Source organism: Pleurodeles waltl, chromosome 6, assembly GCF_031143425.1.
Source record: "Pleurodeles waltl isolate 20211129_DDA chromosome 6, aPleWal1.hap1.20221129, whole genome shotgun sequence".
Lineage (NCBI taxonomy): Eukaryota > Metazoa > Chordata > Amphibia > Caudata > Salamandridae > Pleurodeles > Pleurodeles waltl.
In genome coordinates, this window is record NC_090445.1 from 662,734,578 (window position 1) to 662,755,873 (window position 21,296).

The window sequence follows — 21,296 nt, forward strand, 5'->3', positions numbered from 1 at the left end:
TAATTTTCCATTAAAGAATTAGGCCACTTATTAGCTTCAAGTTTCTTTGTTTGGCCATCAATATCTGCAAGAGGAATCCTTCTACCCAGAAACATGGAGTCTGTTGTGTTATATGTTTTAATGAGCTTCTACTGGGGAGGAATGCATGCATTTTCACTAAGATGCCTTTCCATCTTTTTTTTTGTTTTTAACTGGAAGAGGGTGGTTATGGGCACCAGAAATGTCTTTACTGTAACTAAGTGATACCATATTCTGAGGACGGCTTGGAGAGTAAGAGACGGCGTTAGCGTGTGATCTAAGCTTGCATTGCCTCATATCTATTTCTGGGGGTACTGTTGTGGAATGCAGGGAGAGATATTTGAACTTGGATTGGCAATGTTCCATTTTTAATATGACTGCAGTAATATACTTCAGTCACCAGTTACTATACAGATATATTATTTGCTTATATACTTGAGAGGTAATTTATTTGTTTTGTGTGTTTTCTTGCAGCTAATTCTTTTTAAATGGTTTGGCTTCACGTTTTGCAAGGCTGAGTGAGAACCAAATGTATTTTTTTTAACAGTGTTTGGATTCCAGCTGGTTGAGGGTCACTGTGAAGCACTTGAAAATAGATGATTTCTGTGCTAAGGATTCACAGGCATTCTGTGGGTCAAGTGAGAGCAAGTTGGACAGTTGTGAATATGCAATATGTTGGGCAGTGCTACAGTGAAAGAAAAAGCATAACAAGAAAGATTACAGCACATTTCAAGAGAGGACAGAGGTGAATTAAATCAAACATAGTCCCATATGATATGCCTACACACCTCTGATGAAAATAGTAGAGCTGTACATCATCATTCTAGGTATATAAAAAATAATAAATTGTAGATTATAAAAATTCTAACAGCTAGGCGCAAGCACACAACCTCTGCTGGATTATCAAACTTTAACACACCAATGGATATCTTCCAATTAACAATATCTTTTAATTTCTAATTTAGGCCTGTTTTTGCACTGATTAAAACATTTCAAAAGTTAATTCATTTTAAATGTAACAATAAAAATGCTCTGACGTAATACTGAGATGTTAAATTAAAAAAACAAAATAAATATTCAGAGTATTTACATATGAATTTAGAAAAATATACATTTCAATTGAATAATCTATTAACACCTAAAACTGAGATGCAAACTCTGAATTCGATGGGAAATAATTGATTATTAATTAGCCAAACAACATTCAAATGTCAAATTTATCTTCACATGCAGAATGTCCATTTTCTTCATAATCTTCTCTTGTTACAACCATATCTTCAAAATCATCGTTTTCTGAAATTAATTTTCCACCTTCCCAAGAATAGGTAATAGGGCTGAAATGAGATACATTAGTCAGCTTATGCGGTTTTGTAAATAAGTAAAATTGTACTAAGTATCAAGCAAGTAGAACAATATTGATATGCCCAAGTCAAACATATGATTAGCCTATTGAAATAAAAAATTAATTTGGTTTGTTGTACATCACTTTTCTTTTGTAAGTATCTGATGTATGTATTACTACAATGACATTTGCCATACAATTTTAAAAGCAATATTCTGCATTGCTCAATTATTGAATCTTCATTGATAGTCAAACTGAATATATTTGCTCTTGTGCAGAATCTCAGAGGTCTTTTAAGGAGAGAAATGATCTTTTTTTTGTTAAATATCTTTTCGACCTACAGTCAAGATTAATCCGTTTATTTTTGTTAAACTGAGCACTCTGAATTAGTAAACTTATGTTAAAAACATGGGTGCTATTCTGCCCGATTTTCTTTTCTTTTTTTTTAATCCAAAAAAAGAAATGTGTTAGGGAATGGAATTTGAAAGGAAACAGCTTGAAAGAGTCGAAACAAATTAAAACAATGCTTCTTTCAGGAAGCCAGTGGCTCCACTGCCCCAAAGTGCATAGCAATTTGTAAGAAATAGGGTTATCAATTGGGGTGGGAAGGAGTCCACCACAAGCAAAAGGAAACGCAAATGTGTTGCAGGGTATAACTTCTGAAGTGGTCTTGAAGCAGGGTAGCTACTGGACGAGGTCCCACAGAAACCAATGGTTTTGGTGAAAAAAGCTCCAAGACAGAGGAATTTAAATTTTGTGCAACCAAAGTCCTTGCGTCAAGTGTATACTTTTCATACCTTTGTCCTTTCAGGGATTTCTATGTTCTGACAACCTTTTTATGGAGCACAAAATCTTATAGCAGGGTAAGGCTTACGCTGTATCCTGCAAAGTCCCTTTGAAATCGGACACCTTTGCCACAAAATCCTTCTGATACTATAGAAGACTTGGAAGTACAACGATTTTAAAGTACCACAGTTTCTGGGGCAGCTGCTCTTGGTCACTTCTAAGGCTCTTGGGGCCTCTGGGACAGCACTTATGGAATCAGGTCTAGTTGCTAGTGGTCAGCTGGGCACTTCAAGTCTCCTTAAAGCTGGTGGACTCATGAAAAAGTTACTTACCTTCGGTAATGCTCTTTTTGGTGGATACTCTAACAGCAGATTCCTCACTTTTTACGTTTTTGTTTTCCGGGTGCCACACTGGATCTCGAAACTCAAAAGCAGTACGAATGCAGCAATTCCATGTAGGCACCTTTCCACCTCTGATGTGATTAACAGAGATACACATAAGCGCCACCCATGCACGCTGGTGTCAGCTTCTATCATGAAGTCTTTCACGCTCTCAGACGAAGAGCCCATCAGATCATTGAAAAAAAAAAATCAGTGTGCAGATTCTTAGAGTGGGATCTTTATAGAAAGAAGAGTCCATACCACAAAATGGAAAGGTGGGAAGGTGGTGAGGTACCTGCGATTGGACAGACTATCCAACAGAAAGAGCATTACCAAATTAGTAACATTCTTCTCTGATGGATACTTCTGATAGCAGATTCCACACCTTTGAATAGGTACTGAAGCAGTACCTGCCAAGGTAATGGGTCTGTGGAAACGCTCAAACTGAAAAGTTCTGAAGGACTGAACAGGCAAAATGCCCATCTTGACAGACGACTCTCAATACAGTAGTGCTACATGAACATATCAACTGATTGCCCATGTAACTGACTGACAAATATCCCAGTCAGACACTCAGCGTGGCAAAGCAGTGGTAGTAGACTTTGCCCTCATCGAGTGGATCCTTATGCCTTCTGGAGGGCGTTTCTTAGCCGATGCATAGCAAATCCTAATGCACAGGACTGTCCATTGCAAGACGGTCCTTTTCTGCACTACCTTTCCCCTCTTCGCCCCAGAGAACACTACAAAAAGCTGAACATCGAAGGAGTGATGGCTTGCCCAAAGTGAAACCACATATTCACATTCGGAATGAACGCAGTTTAAACACAAGTTTGTAGGAAAGTACCCTCTTTCTTGGCATGGGTACCCTCATTTTCTGCCTCATGTCAGTGTGCTTGACTGTGTCTCATGGGATCATGCTAATCAGGACTCCAGTAATTATGCTCTCTCCCTTCAAAATGGTTGTTGGATACTGTCATACTGGTGCCCCCTTGTAAGTCCCTAGTATATGGTACCTAGGTACCCAGGGCATTTGGGTTCCAGGGGATCCCTATAGGCTGCAGCATATATTTTTGCCATATTTTTGAATAGGGAGCCCATGCAAAGGTTTCTGCAGGACTGCCACTGCAGCCTGTGCGAAAAGGTGCATGCACCCTTTCACTGCAATTTACACTGCACTTCACTTATAAGTCACCCCTATAGCAGGCCCCCCAGCCCTGAGGGCAGCGTGCAAAGTACCTGTGTGTGAGGGCACCCCTTGCACTAACAGAGGTGCCCCCACGACCTCCAGGACCATTTACCTGAACTTCCTGAGTGCTGGGACGCCACTTTACGCGTGTATTGGACATAGGTGACTACCTATGTCAAGCTACATAATGGTAACTCCAAACATAGGCCCTCATTATGACATTGGCTGGCGGCGGAGCCCGCCCGCCAATACTATTCCGCCATCAGGCCGCCTATGCTTCCTGAAACTCGCCGGCACTATCTTTCTGCCGGCCAGACCAGTGAGCAACAGGGCCTTAACATTGCAATGCATAATTCATCGCACAATCCACTGCCCGTAGTTCGAGCAATGATATGCGTGATGCATGGGCAGTGCAGGGGCCCCCAAGGACCCTTGAGGCTCCCATACGCCAGCCTTTTCATGGTGGTGTTTACTGCCATGGACAGGCTGGTGGATGGGGACAAGTAATCCCCAGGGCAGAGCTGCTTGCAGTGCTGCCCTGACAGATTACAACCACCGGGACCGCTAGGGTGCAGGCTGGCGGCAGCCTGGTTGTTTGAGCGTGGTGGTTCCGCCACGGTCGTAATGTCGCCGTTGGACTGCCACTTTGGGGCCGGTCCGACCGCGACCGTGACCCTGGTGGTCTAGTGACCGCCAGAGTCATAATGACCCCCCAAAGGCATGTTTGGTATCAAACATGTTGGAATTATACCCCAAGGCTTTTGCAAGCACTGGTTGTATGATTCCAGGCACTCTGGGGGCTCCTTAGAGGAACCTCAGTATTGCCATTTCAGCCTTCTGAGGTTTTCCAGGCATCCCCAGCTGCTGCCACCTCACAGACATGTTTCTGCCCTCCTGTTGCTTTAGAAGCTCGAGCTCAGGAAGGCAGAACAAAGGATTTCCTTTGGGAGAGGGGTGTTACACCTTCTCCCTTTGGGCATAAGTGTTACAGGCTTGGGAGGGGTAGCCTCCTCAAGCCACTGGAAATGCTTTGAAGGGCACATATGGTGCCCTCGTTGCCTAAACTAGTCTACACCGGATCAGGGACTCTCAGTCGCTGCTCTGCCACAAAACTGGACAAAGGAAAGGGAAGTGACCACTCCCCTGTCCATCACCACCCCAAGAGTGGTGCTCAGAGCGCCTCCAGAGGGTTCCTGCATTTTGCCATCTTGGATTCAAGGTTGGCAGAGAACTCTGGGAGCATCTAAGTGGGCAGTCCCACCAGGTGACGTCAGAGCCCTCCCCTGAAAGGTGCTTACATGGTTAGGTGACCAATCCCCCTTTCAGGGCTATTTAGGGTCTCTCCTTCGGGTGGTTCCTCAGATTCGGATTGCTAGAGTCCAGCAGCAATCCTCTGCATCCTCCACTTAAACTTGTCACCGACGAAACTGCATCTGGACCCTCCAGAAACTCTATAAACTGCAACAAAGAAGCAAGATGCCTTCTGCAACATTGTATATTCATTTCCTGCCAGCAACTGTCGGTCGTGCATCCTCTGAGGACAGCCCGTCTTCAGCCTGCACCAGAAGAGCAAATGAATCTTTCTTGGGGTGAAGGAGCCACTCCCCGGCTTCAGCAGGCACCTACTGCAACGACAACCGGCTGTGTGGATCCCCTCTCCTGCTGAGCTGCGTGGATCCTGCATCACAGGTGGTGGACTGAAGTGGTCCCCGACGTTCCACTGTCCAACTTTGGTGGAGGTAAGAGCTTGCCTCCCCACGCAAGACAGTACCCCCGTGCATCGCGCCTTTTGCAGTTGTCCAGGCTTGTCTGCATCCTTCCACAACGTTCTTTGTGCATCTTGCAGCTCCAGCCCCCAGCACTATCCTGCAATGCACATCTTCGTGAGCGGTTCTCCAAAGGCGTGGGAGCCTTTGTTGTAGTGCTGCGTGGGCCTCCTTTTGCACCTTCCTTGTCCCCGTGTTGTAGGACTCCTATGCATGCTGCCCGGTCTCCTGTGGGTGCTCTGAGTTGCTGAGAGCCCTCTCTGACTGCCCCTCCTGTGTAGAGTCCCCCTGGTCCTTCCTGGTCCCTGGCAGCGCCATTTTCTGCTAACCGCAAGCTTTGCATGTGCCAAGGCTTGTTGGCGGACTCAAGCAACGCAAACCAGACTACAATCCTCCATCCGGCGTGGGACATCATTTGCACCAACCAGGAATCTGACTCAGTCTTCTTGGGTGCAGTACTGACTGTTCTTCACTGGTGGTTCTTCTTTTCCGCCTTCATCCGGGTTAGCAGGGGCTCCTGTTCTCCCTAGACTCTTCGGTGCTTCTTGGACTTGGTCCCCTTCTTCCACAGGTCTTCAGGTCAAGGAATCCACTGTTGGGCTCTTGCAGTCTCTTCTGGTTCTTGCATAATCCTTCTTTTAGTTTGTGTGTGTTCTGGGAAAGTTACTGTGTTTTACTCTTGCTTTCCTGGGCACTGGGGTGGGTTCTAGTACTTACCTTTGGGGTTTTCTAGTACTCCCAGCACCCCTATACACAATATATTCACATTCCACTTTCTTAGAGTATGGTTTGTGTTCCCCCTAGGCCCATTTCTAACTATTGTTATTTTTTACTAATTGCACTGTTTTATAACTGTTTTTATGCCTACTTCTGCATACTAGTGTATATAATTTGCATATTACTTCCTTTCTAAGGGAGTATAGTCTCTATTGTATTTTTGATATTTGTGGCACCAAAATAAAGTACCTATATTTTTGTAACACTGAGTGTTTTCTTTCATGTGTGTTAGTACTGTGTGACTACATTGGTATTGCATGAGCTTTGCATGTCTCCTAGATAGGCCTTGGCTGCTCATCCACAGCTACCTCTAGAGAGCCGTGCTTCTAGATACTGCCTACATTTCACTAATCAGGGACAGTTAGTTGGGCAAATTTAAAAAGACCGAAAGAGTTGACAAGTAACTTTTAACTATAACCTGGTCAAGCTCATTTATGTCTATAGGCATGGCAATGGGAGAGATTTTGCCATTAAGGCATTCCTCTGAACTTATCCATGGGGCTCTTTTCAATTTAGATTAGGGAACACTACCAATACGCGGAAAAGGCAAACAATTCCCAGCTGGGTACTCTAAGAATGTGCATGCTGGTTGAGTGTGAATAGCTAGTAAGGTAGGCCATCAGGGATCCTGGCCCTGATTAGCCACGGACCCCAGACAGGGGCCTACTAAGGATTGAAACATATTGACCAAATGGATGCAGGGATAATTCCCACCCGTAGACATCACAAATGATATTTTATCTATCTCTTAGGCCCTCCCAACAATAATAGAAATGGCTTGGTGTCAGTTTTTTTTAAAACCTGCATAATGAATCCTATACTCCACTATCCCAACAAATACTCACTCTTAACACAGGAAGCCCACTTGGCACTAATGTATTCTCTGGTGCCTGAGGCAGGCCAATGATGAAGGGTGGTGTGTAAGGCCTTGCTGTACATTTTTGTATGAATCACTGGTCCTTACATATAGGGAAGCATACAGGACATTGAGGTACCCACAAAAAAATTGGATAAAAGGTCCCAAGGTGTGAAACCTTGATTGTTGAAAGGCCAGTCTCGGCTGTTCTTTTGGTAGTTCATTTTGTGGTTAACTCTGCCCAGAGGAAGACCTTGCCAAGCCACAAAAACAACACAAACCTCAACACATCCAACAGTCTCAACTTGAATGGGTCCAATTGAAGTGTGCCGCACCAAGCCAAAAACTTGCTCCAGTGTTCAATATACACATATTTCATTGAAGGATGCCGGACTGAAGGGATGGCATAAAGTATCTTGGGAAGCAGGTCAAACGGGATCAACGAATGCCGCTAAATCTCTATGTTTGAGGGGGCAACAGTAAATCCTCCTGAAATGGCAGCCTAGTCAGAAGATGCAAATGCCCAGACGTTCAGGTACCACACTCTTCTGGTTCAATCCTGAACCACTAGCATGATTTTAACCCAGTCATTCCTGCTCTTCATCTCAGAACTCTGGGCAGGAGAGGCAGAAAAGCATATAGGAGTCTTTTGCTCTACTCTAAGTGGAATGCATCTCTAAGAGAGAGCCTTCTTGGGAAATCCAGCGTGCAAAAGTGCTGGTATTGCCCGTTCTTGGTAGTGGCAATCAGACTGAGCCAAGGTTTTCCCACTGCTGGAAGAAGCCCCATGCACCTCTGGGTGTACCCGCCATTTGTGATCCGCCAGGCGCAGCCTCGGAGTTTGTTCCCTTCTGATGTTTAACGATCATACCAGGTGGCGAACCACCAGAAATATTGCCTGATGATACAACAAGCTCCAGAGCCAGAGGGCCTTTTGACACAGGATCTACGATCATAACCTGTTGGTTGCATTACCGTACGGTTGTTGTGTTGTCTGTGAGAACCTGCATCATCCATCAGTTGATGAGGGGATAAGAAGGCTATCAGAGTCAAGCGAATATACCACAGCTCTAATAATCTGATGTGGAGGTTGTCTCTGCTGGACACCTGAGTCCCATGATCATCACCTCTCCCAGATGGCCTCCCCAAACCAGTGGTAATGCATCATTCACCACCATCAATTCTGGGTGGGGTAGGGACAGTGGTCTGCCGCTGGTCCAAATGCAGTTGAGCAACCACCACTGCTGATCCTTTGCAGTCTCTTATGACAAATTAATGGCATCTGATAGGCTTCTGAGCACACCGAGAGACTTTAGATGCCACTTCATAAAATGCAAGGGCCATTGGCCATGTTTGGCAACCTGAGTACAGGAGACAAGCAGGTCAAAAAACCTCAGAGCTATGAACCGCAGCCTAACTGCCATGGACATGATGGTAGGGAGGAAAGGGCCATAAGCAAATCATATCCAGGATGGCTCAGATGAAGGGTGTCCTCTGCAAAGGAGCCACATGTGACTTTGGCAGGTTGACTGAAATCCAGAAAGATAAAGGGAGCTTGAGCATCATCTGGAGGTTGTGACCTCTGTACATCACCTGACTAACTGTGGCAAGCCCCTCGTCAAAAGCCAGTCGTCAAGATAGAAGAAGTCTGATACCCCCAACTGATACCCCCCCCAGTGGGCAGTGACTACTGCCATCACCTTTGTGAATACCTGAGGGGCACTGGTGAGGCTGAAAGGTAGCACAGCAAACTTAAGTGCTTGTGGCTCACAGAACTGCAGGTAGCGTCTGTGGGCCGGCATGACGCACATGTGAACAGAAGAATCCTGCAGGTCCAATGCCATCATCCAGTCTCTGCTATCCAGGGCAGAAAGAACCTGTGAAAGGGTAAGCATTTTAAATTTGTTCCTAAGCAGGATGGTACCGAGAGGGCGAAGATACATGACAGGACAGAGGCCTCCTTGGTTCTCCGGCAGAAAGTGGTAGCAGGAATAACACCCAATGCACACATCTGATGCCAATACCCTCTTTTAAGCTATTTTGGCCGAAAGAGCCTGCGCTTCTTGGCATAAAACAAACATTGGTCCTCTGAGAAGTGCTGTAAGTAGGTGTCAGGTGAAGTGAGTCAAAAAGGAATCACAGAGCATAGCCCTGGATGGCTCACTTGTCAGATGTGAATTGCTGCAGTAGCTGATTATGCTACTTACTCTGTAACTGTGCACTGGTAAGGGTGCATTAAAGGGGGTTGAGCATTGTGGCCAAACGGGCGAAAGACTGGGGTGAATCAGGCCCGTGGTGGACAGATCGTTGTCTGTTGGCCAAACAACCCCGACCTCAGAATGTCTGGGAGGCCTGTTTTGTAGGTGGTGGAGCCTGACAATGAAGATACACAAATCCCTTGGCAACCCCCTGAAAAGGACAGACTTGTTGAGTGGGATTGCCTGACTGGAGATGACAGTCACAAGGAGCTGACATAGCCCTGCTTTACTTACAACGCTCTAGTGCAGAGTCTGCCTTCTCACCAAAAATGTTGGTGCCATCAAAATTAATGTCCATCAAGAACGACTGAATTTCTCATAAGAAGCCGTCGGACCTTATCTAGGCCTGGTGTCACAGGACCACTCTGGTTCCCATTACCCTACCAGACTGTCCATGGTGTCAAGGAACGATCAAATGGCAAATCTGGCTGAGTGACAACCATTCTGAATAGTCTGAGCTAAAGAAGCAGGTAAGTATTTGGGAACTGCAGGCAACATTTCACCCGCCATGTCCCACAGTATGAGGGTGTAGCAACCTAAAAAACAACTTGTGTTATCTGAGCTCAAGGCAAGGGTGGTCAAGGTGAACATGTTTTCCGAATGGGTCCACCTTTTTAGATTCTGTGTCAGGTGTTATTGTAGGAAAGGCATTGGATTTAAAGTGAGGAAGTCTGATTCTTCTGGAGCAGGTCTATGGCAGGGGGTGGCCTGTTGGTTTTACAGCCTGATTTAGCCTAAGTGTCTGCCTTGACATTGTAAGGCAACAGAGGTTCGGTCAGTGCCAGTCTGTAGGGTCTTTCAACTCATTTTTACCTCCATAGTGGGGAGTTAAAGGTCATGGACCTCAGCAGCCCTCCATATTACTGTAGCAAATGAAGTGCTTTCTTCAGTTGGTGGCCTGGGGAAGGGGTGGATACCAGGTGAGATATCCAGCCCACTGGCATTTTGCAGCTCCATATATCAGTTATCATCATAGGATGGGGAAAAGCGGTCTTCATCCCACCACTGTTGTTTCCATAAGGCTGACTCTGGTCAATGTCTGAGCTAAAAAGCTGGGGCAATTTATGTGTGAGACTGGGTCAGTGGAATTGTATCTAAATCAGAGGAGTTGTACAAAGGGCAGCACATCAAGATCTGGATGAAGTCAAGAAGATGCCAGCTCGGAGTTGGACACCACAATGGGTTGTGGTTCTTCTTCCGGTGGTGTTGGTGCCAGTGTTGCCCTTTGATGACCCTGTGTCGATTTCAGCCCCAAACAAGCAAAGAGGTTCAAAGGGTCCAAACAGCATAGAGTGCGAGCCCACCAGTGTTATCCTTACTCTGAATCCCTGAAAATCCTCTGGGCCCTATGGTGTGGCAGAGGGAGCCAGAAGCATACTGAAGATACACATATGATCTTACAAAACGCCTCTACCTGCTGCAACGTCTCCGATAGACCGTCAACTCTAGGTGCATTGGGACCAGCAATGGATTTGACTCCTTAGTGGAATGGGAGTGAGACCTACAGGTGCAGCAACACTTTTGTGCCTTCTCTGGAAATAGAGTGTAGCAGGAAGTAGCAGAGTCCCACTTAGAATGGTTGTGCTTCTTTGACTTAGCCGAAGCCTTCAACAGCGAGGAATATCTACCCTGGGAGCGGGTCCTCGTCTTTGACTTGAGTCTGGAAAATATTCATCTATCCATTTGAATGTGCTTCCACAGACCCACCCCCCCCCCCCAAAAAAAAATCCTCCTCTGGGACACTAGCATACGTAGAGCCACCTCATATGCTTCAAACCACTTATCTAGGTCATCCCCCAACCACATAGCTAGGCACTTGGTCTTTGGAGATGCAAACTATTACCTCTCCTAGGCACTTCATTGTTGATGTCATCATCATCAATGGTCTCGGAGACCACCTGGGACCTATGGCCATCTTTTGCTGGCTCCTCTCATGGACCACCAAGGTCTTTTTCTCCTCTGTCTGTTCTCCAGTTCTGAGATGGCCAAACCATGGGGGAACACACTGCTTCCTGCCCTGGGCAATGCAGGTGATGCCGCTCCTTTGGGAGAAGAACCCAGTCCCTGGGCACTGAGGCTTCTTCAATGTCCTCCTTATTTCCTGCTTGAACCTCATCCTCCTCAAAGCTGCACTGTATATGACAAACTTACTCCCAGTCTGTGGGGGCAACCTGATACTCCTCATTCTTGTACTGTGTGTTCAGCTTCAGTCCTTTTTGCTTTCACAGGTTCCTCCGTTCTGCCATGCTAATGATCTCCGCATGAGCCCGATCTACCTCCATGTTTCCAAATACTTAAGATGCAAAAATTGAGAGCAAGAATTAATTAAAAAATACCGAATTAAGGCTAAAAGAAAATTAAAAATGCAAAAAGCCAATTTTTGCTGTCAATTTAAAAAGGGACTTTCAGTTTTTAACTTGGGTCACTTTGAGGTACTGCAAAACACAAATCCCGGATACACTGCGGAATGTAAAAAATAGGATTATTAGTTAAGGGGTGATGACCCACTTTAGTTAATGAACACAATCCGGGTCAGGGTGAACCACTAAAGCCTCTAACTAAACTGAACTCAATCCCCCGGTAGCTATGGCACAGAGTGGACAAGCTAAACTAAGAAGCAATGTAAAGAGTGCCAATGATAGTCAGTGATCGTGGTAGATGAAGTCCTAGCACAATGAGGCGATACTTTTATCTTCTGACTTAATTCTTTCAGATCCAGTCCAAATCCACCTCAGGAGTATACTTCTAAAGCCCCCAAAACCTCAGGGGAGGGACTTAGAGAAACACAGGGTGTCAGATAGAGGTCAATAGCTGGGTGCAGTCCAGGTTTACTTGCCACTGGTGAGTTGCAGGAAAGGCCTCTTGTAGCTTGTTGTATCCCTGTAGCTTAAAGGAGGTCAAGCATTATGACCCCTGGAGTCCACTTCTTTGCCCTGGGTACAAGTGGGCACGTGTCCAGTCCAGCCTTCAGGGCTCCTCTTAGGTAACCAACAGCAGATCCAGTCTTTTTCTTTTCTTCCCCAAGTCACGAAACTGTTCTGAAGTGGGAGCCTGGAGGTCCACATTTATGCCTGGCACTAGCTAGTGGGTGGAAATATCTCCTAGTTGTGCCCTAAACAACGAGGCTCACATTACTGTGACCAAACCTCCCCACTTGCATTTTGGGGACGGTGAAGTCTTTGGCCACACTAAACTTTGGCTGAGCAGGGTTTTCCTGCAACCAGACAGTGGATACACAAGAAACCTGTTTTCTTCCTTTCAAGTGCAATCCAAGTGGTATAGGTAAACACCCCAACAGACCACTCAGGAAGGATTTGACACCAATTTCAAAAAGGATGTCCACAGCCCCCACCCTGCATATTTTGTGAGGTTCAGGGTAGTCGTCTCTTTTGGCCAGAAATGTACCATATTTCAGCAAAATAGCGTGACAGCATAGTGGGGCCCTGAGCACGCTGTGGACTCTCTTCTGGTACGTCCTACATTGGGTGTATGCAGGCTAGCAGGATGAACCTAACTTGTAAAAATCGCAGGTACTGGTGCCCAATTAACTCATTGTGCCTGGGCCACTGTGTATTGGCCCAACTTTCCGGACCACCATTTCTATTCTTTTACTTTCTTTATCCAGAGTTGGCAGATTCGCTCTTTTCCTAGCAGTGGCTAGGATGGTGTAGTCTGCCACAGCATTTTCCTATATGTGAGCAGGGTCCCTCAAGGAATATTTATATTATTTTCTCCACCTCTGGTGTCACTTACCTGGCAGTTTGCTGGCTCTGAAGGCCTCTCTCCTCTGCTTCAGAATGCTAGGATGCATTGGCAGGTACTTGCTTTTGCTTTGTGACGGTAGGAGTGTCTTGAGTAGAAAACATACCTGCAACATTTCTTCCTTCAACTGGACCCCATACCTGTCTGCTGCTCTCGACAATCCGGTTGTACATGACAATTTTCATCCAAAGGCAGAAGCCTTGATGTATAGGTCTACTCCCCCTTCAGGAGAATCGGCCTCGAGGTACTGCCATTGATCTTAAATGCCTTCTGACTCTTCGGCGCTGTGGAACAGGCTGTGCGACTCTGGGTCCTCGTCTTCATAAAAGATCTTGTGTTCTTCCTCCTGTGGCTATGGAATCATTGGGTGGTTCAAATTCCTGAGTCTTTCTTCTCCTATACATTTGCAATCGAAGGCTTCGGCAGGATGCATAACTCTCAGAGGGAGGCATCAAAGACCACCTTCTGAAGGACTGTTGCCATTTCGGCCTCGACCCATCTCTTTCTGTTTGATCTCAAACATGCATTCAACATCAAGTGCAGTTTCCGGTCTTTTCTTCAGAGTTGATGTCTTGGTTGCTGCATTCTTGGGCTTGTCCTAACCTGGTTCGTCCTTGAACACCATTGTCTTTGTAGGAGAGATGACCTCCTGCAGTGTCCTTGGAGTGGGACCCGAAGGGCTCTTTTGACCTCGACTTGCCTTCGGTCAGCAAATTTTTGGTGCCGAGACAGTCTTTTGGGTTCTGATGATCTCAGCTTGTTTTTTCAGTGTTACCTGTCCAAGCTGTCCTTTATGTTTTTTGTTTTCCCATTTGACATCAATGACCTCCTTTTTGTTGTCAGAGCTTTCTCCCTCGGCGATGCTGTCCTTCTCCTTGCTCGACAGCCTGAAGTCTCTCAGCAAATAATTTTCTTTCTGCTCTTGCATGGCCTAGTGTGTCTGCCTTTGTTTCTCCCTTGCTCTCAACATTTTGGGCTTGAACTCTGCGTAAGCCTTGCAGCCCTCTGTGTTGTGTTCTTTTGGTAGGCAGAGATTACACACCTGGTGGTCTTCCCCCTGAGGACACTTGAGATGGCACTCTAGGCAGAAATGGAAAGATGTGTTCTCCAACTCCCTCAGAGCAGGGGGACCCCTGCCCATGCATTCTTTTGACTTCTCCCATTGGCTGCCGACGTGTCCCACCCACTTCAGTGTCCTTTGGTGGATTTCTCGACCAGACTTCCTTTCTTTCTTCTATGGTGATGTTTTTCCCTACCGAACGTAGAATTTTCTTTGACGATCAATTGCTTTCTTTCTTCTGACGCTTGGAAGGCTTTCAGTGATGTTTCAATACCAAACAGCTGAAAAAAGAATCTGAAGATGGCAACAACAACACAGAGATTCCCGGGCCAGGCATCTGATGTCAGAAGGTTGAAATAGGCACCAAATGGTAGAAAGAGATGCAAGAGGAGAGGAGAGACTACAAAAGGAGATTTCCAAACCCACCTACTAGATATATAACTTTATTTGAGTCAAGTAAGTTTAACTTTACCGTATAAGTGTGTCATGTAGGTATGCAATACCAAAGACTTTTGTCTTTTGCTCTCTTACCTTGGCAATAATGTTGACCCTGTTGGATACTATTAAAGGTAAGAATAAAGTAATGCTTATGGTATATTTTCATCCCTGGATACTTTGTTCTTATCCTACGACCTTGTGGAAGATGGAAGAGTGTTGTAACCAAATTTTATTGACATTTTTAAAAACACACCAGTACACACGCTATCTTCTTTACCCCGCTCATCACCCGCTTCCCAACCCCAATCCAACAGAATTAGTAGAAAGACCTGTATCAGTCCTCCAGTGCAGTAATACCTCTCAAGCCATAGTAGTCCCACCATTTGCTCAATACCCGGACATGCTTCCACAGACTTTCACGTGCTCTGTACACAATCACCTCCAATCTGGGGCACCAATCCATTGCCTTCCATGATTTAGGGCGGGGTGGGGGAACACTACTTCTGAGCTTTATAGCACTTGGCCAGGGCTGAGGCAACACCAACTAATGTCTGATTGCTTCTTCCTATATCTGCCAGGATCCCCAGGAGTCCCACTCTGGACGTGAGATCTACTTGCCTCCCTAACAGCAGTGCAATTATTCTGGCTATATGTTCCTAGAATGGCTGAACCGTTGGACATTGCCAGACCACATGAAAATCTTCATCAGTATGGGTGTAGCAGAAGCACTGAGGAGTGGAGAGTCTCCATGCCCGCCAGAGGCAGTTAGGGTATGTTGCATGTAGAAAGTTTAGTTGGATAAGCTGCAGTCTAGCCAGTGTAACAGTTTCCCTAGGGGCCATAAGTGTATTGTGCGAGTCTGCCTCATCGAGCTCCTAGACACAGCCCTTCCATTTCAGCTTCGGGGGCCAATCATACCGGAGGAGTTATATACCAGTGAGCGATATATCTTAGAAACGCCGCAGCTTTGCCCATCAATAAGCCTTCTCTAAAGGGCTGTATTCGGGTAGGACTGTAAGGTCAGAGCAGTGAGTATGTGATGGATCTGCAAGTATTTGCAAAATGGTGTAGCGAAGCAGGAAAACGTTCTGCAGCTCAGCAAAGGACCTCATGTGATCTTATCCCGCTGATTAAACCACTCAAGTTGGGCTGTATGGCAGGGCTCCACACCACAGAGGAGTCTGCTGCATGACTACATAATCCCAATCCAGGAAGCGGAGTCCTGCACACCAGCAGAGTAGCACCACCTTGGTAGGCTCTAGCATGGTGGTGGGAATAGGGCAGCCATAAAAGTATCCCAGGAGCCTGTCCAGAACCAATGGGACCAGCTCCGCTCTATAGGTGAGGTCACTCCACCCCCGTCATTTAGTCACTAATAGCCAAAAGATGCGATGCCTAGAAATAGAAGTTAATATTAGCCAGCCACAAGTCCCATCAAACGTTGAACGGCAGCACTTAGGGCAGGCCATGCACCAAGGACTCGCCCGCCAAATGAAGGATCGGATGACAGCAATGTGCTGTGTGAACTAGGAGGTGGGAAAGGGGAGTGGGAAGTTCTGTAGAACGTAGATGTACTTGGGGAGGAACCAACTTTATATCTTAAAAATTGTGGTGTGATGAAGATGAACACTTTTTATATATTAGGTTGTGTTGAAGATATGATTTTGAATGATATGCTGCTGAAACTGTCACGACTGTAATTGACGCTGAGTTTGTTAAAGTGATGGACATCGAGCGCCCCTGAGAGAAAGCTTACTTTTCCTGTCCCTTTCTCGCGCACAAGAACCTCTGAATGTTGTGATATTTAACTGCAGAAGCCTATAGTGATGCAGGTCGGTAAACTGCAACTGCTTTCTGTTGCATAGAAAGTGCGCAGCCCCTTTTCACTTGAGTTACGTCTGTCAAGAGTTTAACAGTTGTAAATGGTCAATGTTAATTTCTAAAGTAAACGCTGGTGTTATTTTTAAAATGCAGGGAGACGAGATGTCTGTAATAAATAGATAGAAAATCTAGTACAGACGGAACATGTGCCAGTGTGAAATTGTCCTTCTGTACGAATGTATTCGGAAGATGTCAAATGAGTCAGAGGCCTCCATGCGTCTTCGGCACAAGAAAATAGTCGGAGCAATCACCCATCCTTATCTGCAAGGCCTGAAACATGTCAATAAATCTTTTGGAAAGTAGAACTGGCATCTCTTACAGCAAAATGGAAAGGTGCACCTCTGATACCAACCCTGATGTGAGGGGAAGCTATGGTGTGTCAGACATGGATACCGACGGCCAAGGGAGAGATGTATTCAGCTCAGAGTTGGCACCGGATCCACCTACAACATCGATATAGGCTTCAATGGTGAATGCACTGGCGCAGGTCTCAGAGCTTGAACGGAAGTTCCCTCCTAAAGGTCTCAACTTGCTGTGGCATCGCACTTAGTCTGGGGAACTCAGGGCACATCAGGATCAACTGAGCAATTGGCTCCCTAAGCGGCAATACCGAACAAGACTGATTGGCAACTTGAGGCCCTCCGGACTTCTCTCGATAGAGTGGTGGGAAAGGACCTGATAATTTTGACTATGAAGAGGATCTGCATCAGAACCAAATGCAGGAGGGGGGTCACTGTTCCTAGGTGAGGTCAGCGACATCTTTCAATTTTTGCTAACGTACAACTTCTCTCCACAGTCCTGGTCTGTCACACACATCTATTTCAGACAGTCACAGCATGGGTTTGACGCTGTAGTTTTAGGCATGGGCATCATTGCCTTGATATAAACAGGAAAACCATCAAAGGCCGACAAAAATAGAAGCGGAGCTCCAGATCCGTGTTTGAAGACGCAGAAAGAAAAAAAAAAAACAACATCTGCTCTGTCCATTCTGAGGCAGAACAAAGCCTATGTGGAGCTGAACACCACCACCTAGCGGCGAGCAGGAGTTCTCCTGAGAAAAAAAATCTTGATCCAGGTTGGGACCTGGGATGTGCTATAAAGGTGAGGAATCTGTGGTCAGAAGTATACATCTGAAATAGATGTGTACACACACACGCACACACACATATATATCTACACACACGCACAAAACAAGTACACACACGCAAAATTATGTAAACAGCACCTCAAAGTTATTGAAATATACTGCACTACTGAATTTTCAGCATATTGCTGTGTAAAAGGATACCAAGCACACACATCCGCTGACAGTTTGAGGTTGCTGGTAGCTTGTAAAATTTGCACTTTTCAATAAAATAACGGAACAACCTATTATAAAAGACACTTTGTAATGTGGTTCTAGAATGTTCCCTCACGTTGTTCCCTGAGATCACAACCTGTTATAAAAACTTGTTTATCTGTCGTCTAGCAAAGCAGAATAATGTGCGTTTCATTCAGATAAAAGTGCGGAGGCTTCATTCAAGATGTCTGAAAACCCTTTAAGATGAGTGCTACAGTTGTGCGCACCAGTGCCAGACATAATTAACTTAAATGCCACTAAACAGACCCGTTAATTTTGATTACTTTCTTCCAATTCAAATGCATGGTAAAGGATAAAACCCTAATTACACTTCGAGAATAAAGTCAGTTGTTTTTAAAGTTATACAGAGCTGTACCGAGGTTGCCACAAAGTACCAAAGTGGGTTCATTTACACCAAAGATTGTACTACTGTAAGTATAAAGTTGTAAATCCTACCTTTGTTTTGATGATCATTAGCCTCTGTTAATGCAACAGTCATGTCTTACCCCCTACAGGTTTTTCCTATGCAAAGTACTACAGGTGGGCATGGATATTATGAGGCAGCAGGCAGTAGTGTCAAGACATTTTCTTTCTTATACATAAAAGACTGCCCATTAAAACGTATAAACAGCAGCCTGAAAGTAGTTGACATCTCAAAAATGCAAGATTTCAATGTTTTCTTGAGGTAACAGTTATTTCTACTGCTAGTATGATTGTTCTTTGCTCCTGGGGGTCTTCTTCCCACTCTGTCTCTTTCTGCAGCACAGCAGACACTTCTCAGGTCCACTGTGTAAAAAAAACCTCTAAACGCATGCTCACGCAAAGGAGGGTTTAACCGCATACCCTTGAGGAGGCTGGTTTCACACACCCTTTTCCAAAAAGAAGCAAAGCTTATAGGTGTGGCATTGGCTGCCAGTCTTGGGATGAAGTGGGTGAAAGGAAAATTTGAACGACACAAAAACAAAGGGTTGAAGAGGTCTGGCTGAATATCTAAGTGTTTTGCAGTGGCGGCCGGCAGCTTTAGGAGGGAGGGGGGCGGGCAGAACACACACACAGACACGCACGCACATCCATTAACAACACTCATAACATTCAAACATGCACGCACGCACCAACATTCATTTTAAAAACATCTCTCACACACACGCACGCACCAACATTCATTTTAAAAACATCTCACACACACACACAACAACACAAACACACACACACTTACCTTCAGCCTCGGAGGTCCCAGGAGGGTTGGGACTGCTGCCTTCACTCACTGGCTGCCCTTATGTCAGCCTTTGAGGGAAGGCAGCAGACCCCGCCTCGTCACAGAGTGGGATGGGGTCAGTGAGACTGCTGACCCCACCCCACTCTATGACGAAGTGTCACTGATTGGCACTCGCCCTGGGCACTTCAGGGCTTAAACCTGAAGTGCCCAGGTCGAAGTCAATGGGTGACGCTTTCCTCGTCACCCAGAGGAGGGCCTCAAGGCACCTTTGCTGAGCCAAGGAGGTCACACCCATAGGAGCTGTGATCTCCTCAGCCCAGCAAAGTTCAGCTCAGGCAGCCAGGAGTCTGCGCAAATCGCGCATGTCTGCTCCTGGCTGCATGACCTGAACATGAAGAGTGTCTGTCAGGCTGACCTTAGTTCAGCCTGACAGACACTCTTCATGAAGGGCAAAAGGTGGGGGGGGTGTGGCCCCTCCGCCCTAATGGACCTGGTGTTTTGTGCACGTAATTTTAACAAAATCAAAACGTCACAGCTAATGCAAGACCCAACAAGCATTTGCAATGCAATGGGTCTTGCGTTTGCTCAAATTAGAGCTATTAGTGTTGTAAATGTTACTTGCCACATAAATTGAAAATTAAAAGTAAAACAGATGACATAAGGGAGCCGATTCAAAGCGCCACGGCCACCATGATCAAAGGTGCAAATGAGAGACACAAAGGGAAAAAGACGTTTACTCGCAGTCAAACTATCAGCAATCGTGCAATTATCCATGTAACAGGGGCGATGGTCAAGGCAGTAACAAAATTGTCCCAAAGAGGGACAAACAAAGCATTTACCAATGATGATAAAGGATTTTTGAAAGGCAAGCCCATGAATGAGTGATAGTGATGGGTGTGAGGTGCATGTGGTTAAAAGCCCACAGAGAGTTTACAACACCTCAGACTGCTTGCGTGCTCGACCTAAAAAGTTTGGTCTTAACCCCTTCGCTGCCAGATCTTTTTTGGCTATTTGGGGCAGTTCGCGCTTAGGCCCTCATTACTTTTTTTCCACATAAGCTACCCACCCTAAATTTGGGTCCTTTTTTCCCCAACATCCTAGGGATTCTAGAGGTACCCAGAGTTCGTGGATTCTCCTGGAGGAGACCAAGAAATTAGCCAAAATACAGCAAACATTTAGTTTATTTTTTTAAATGGGAAAAAGGGCTGCAGAAGAAGGCTTGTGGTTTGTTCCCTGAAAATGATATCAACAAAGGGTTTGCAGTGCTAAAATCACCATCTTCTCAGCTTTCAGGAACAGGCAGACTTGAATCAGAAAAGCAAATTTTTCAACACAATATCAGAATTTTACTGGGACATACCCCATTTTTACTATTTTTTGTGCTTTTAGCCTCTTTCAAGGTAGTGACAGAAATGGGTGTAAAACCAATGCTGGATCCCGGACAGTTAAACATTTCTGAAAAGTAGACAAAAATCTGAATTCAGCAAGGGGTCATTTGTGTATATCCTACAAGGTTTTCCTACAGAAAATAACAGCTGAAATAAAATAAATATTGAAAATGAGGTGAAAAAAAACAGCCATTTCTTTCCACATTTTACTCTGTAACTTTTTCCTGCAATGTCAGATTTTCAAAAGCAATATACCATTACGTCTGCCGGTCTCTTCTGATGCGGGGATATATAGGGCTTATAGGTTCATTCTAGGAAGTTGGCTCTGTATATACTATATCAAAATGACCTATGGTGCCCACAGTGTCCAGGGGTTCCCCAGAGGCAATAGATAGTACTAACGCTCTATTTGTGGTAGTGTGGTCGAGCAGTTAGGCTTATCAGAACGGTAGTGCTAAGCATTTGTTGTACACACAAGCAATTGAAGAAACACACAATCAATGACTTAACTCCAGACCAATAGGATTTTATATAGAAAAATATCTTTAATTCTAGAACCACAAGATTCAGTTTGCAGGTAAGTACATTAAATGAAAGATACTTTGCATAGTCAAGTTCAGGACTTTGAATCAAATCGACAATACATACAGTTTTCTTAAAAATGGCAAATAGCTATTTTAAAAGTGGACATTGCAATTTTCAATCGTTCCTGTGGGAGGTAAGTAAAGCACAGTTTCTGAGGTATGTAACAAACTTACAGGTTTAGTCTCCGAGGCATAAGTAGCCCACCGTTGGGGGTTCAAGATAACCCCAAGCACCCAGCACCAGCAACACAGGGCCGGT

General features: G+C 45.4%; 1 protein-coding gene across 1 annotated transcript in view; it reads right to left on the minus strand.

The window, feature by feature from the left end:
• Positions 1-944: 944 nt before the first annotated feature.
• The window catches only part of ACTR6 (actin related protein 6), a 274,936-nt gene continuing 254,584 nt past the window's right edge, over positions 945-21,296 (minus strand). The window contains exon 11 of the mRNA XM_069239039.1: positions 945-1,352. Coding sequence (XP_069095140.1) covers positions 1,223-1,352 — 130 coding nt within the window. The 3' untranslated portion in view covers positions 945-1,222. The remainder of the gene's footprint in view (positions 1,353-21,296) is intronic.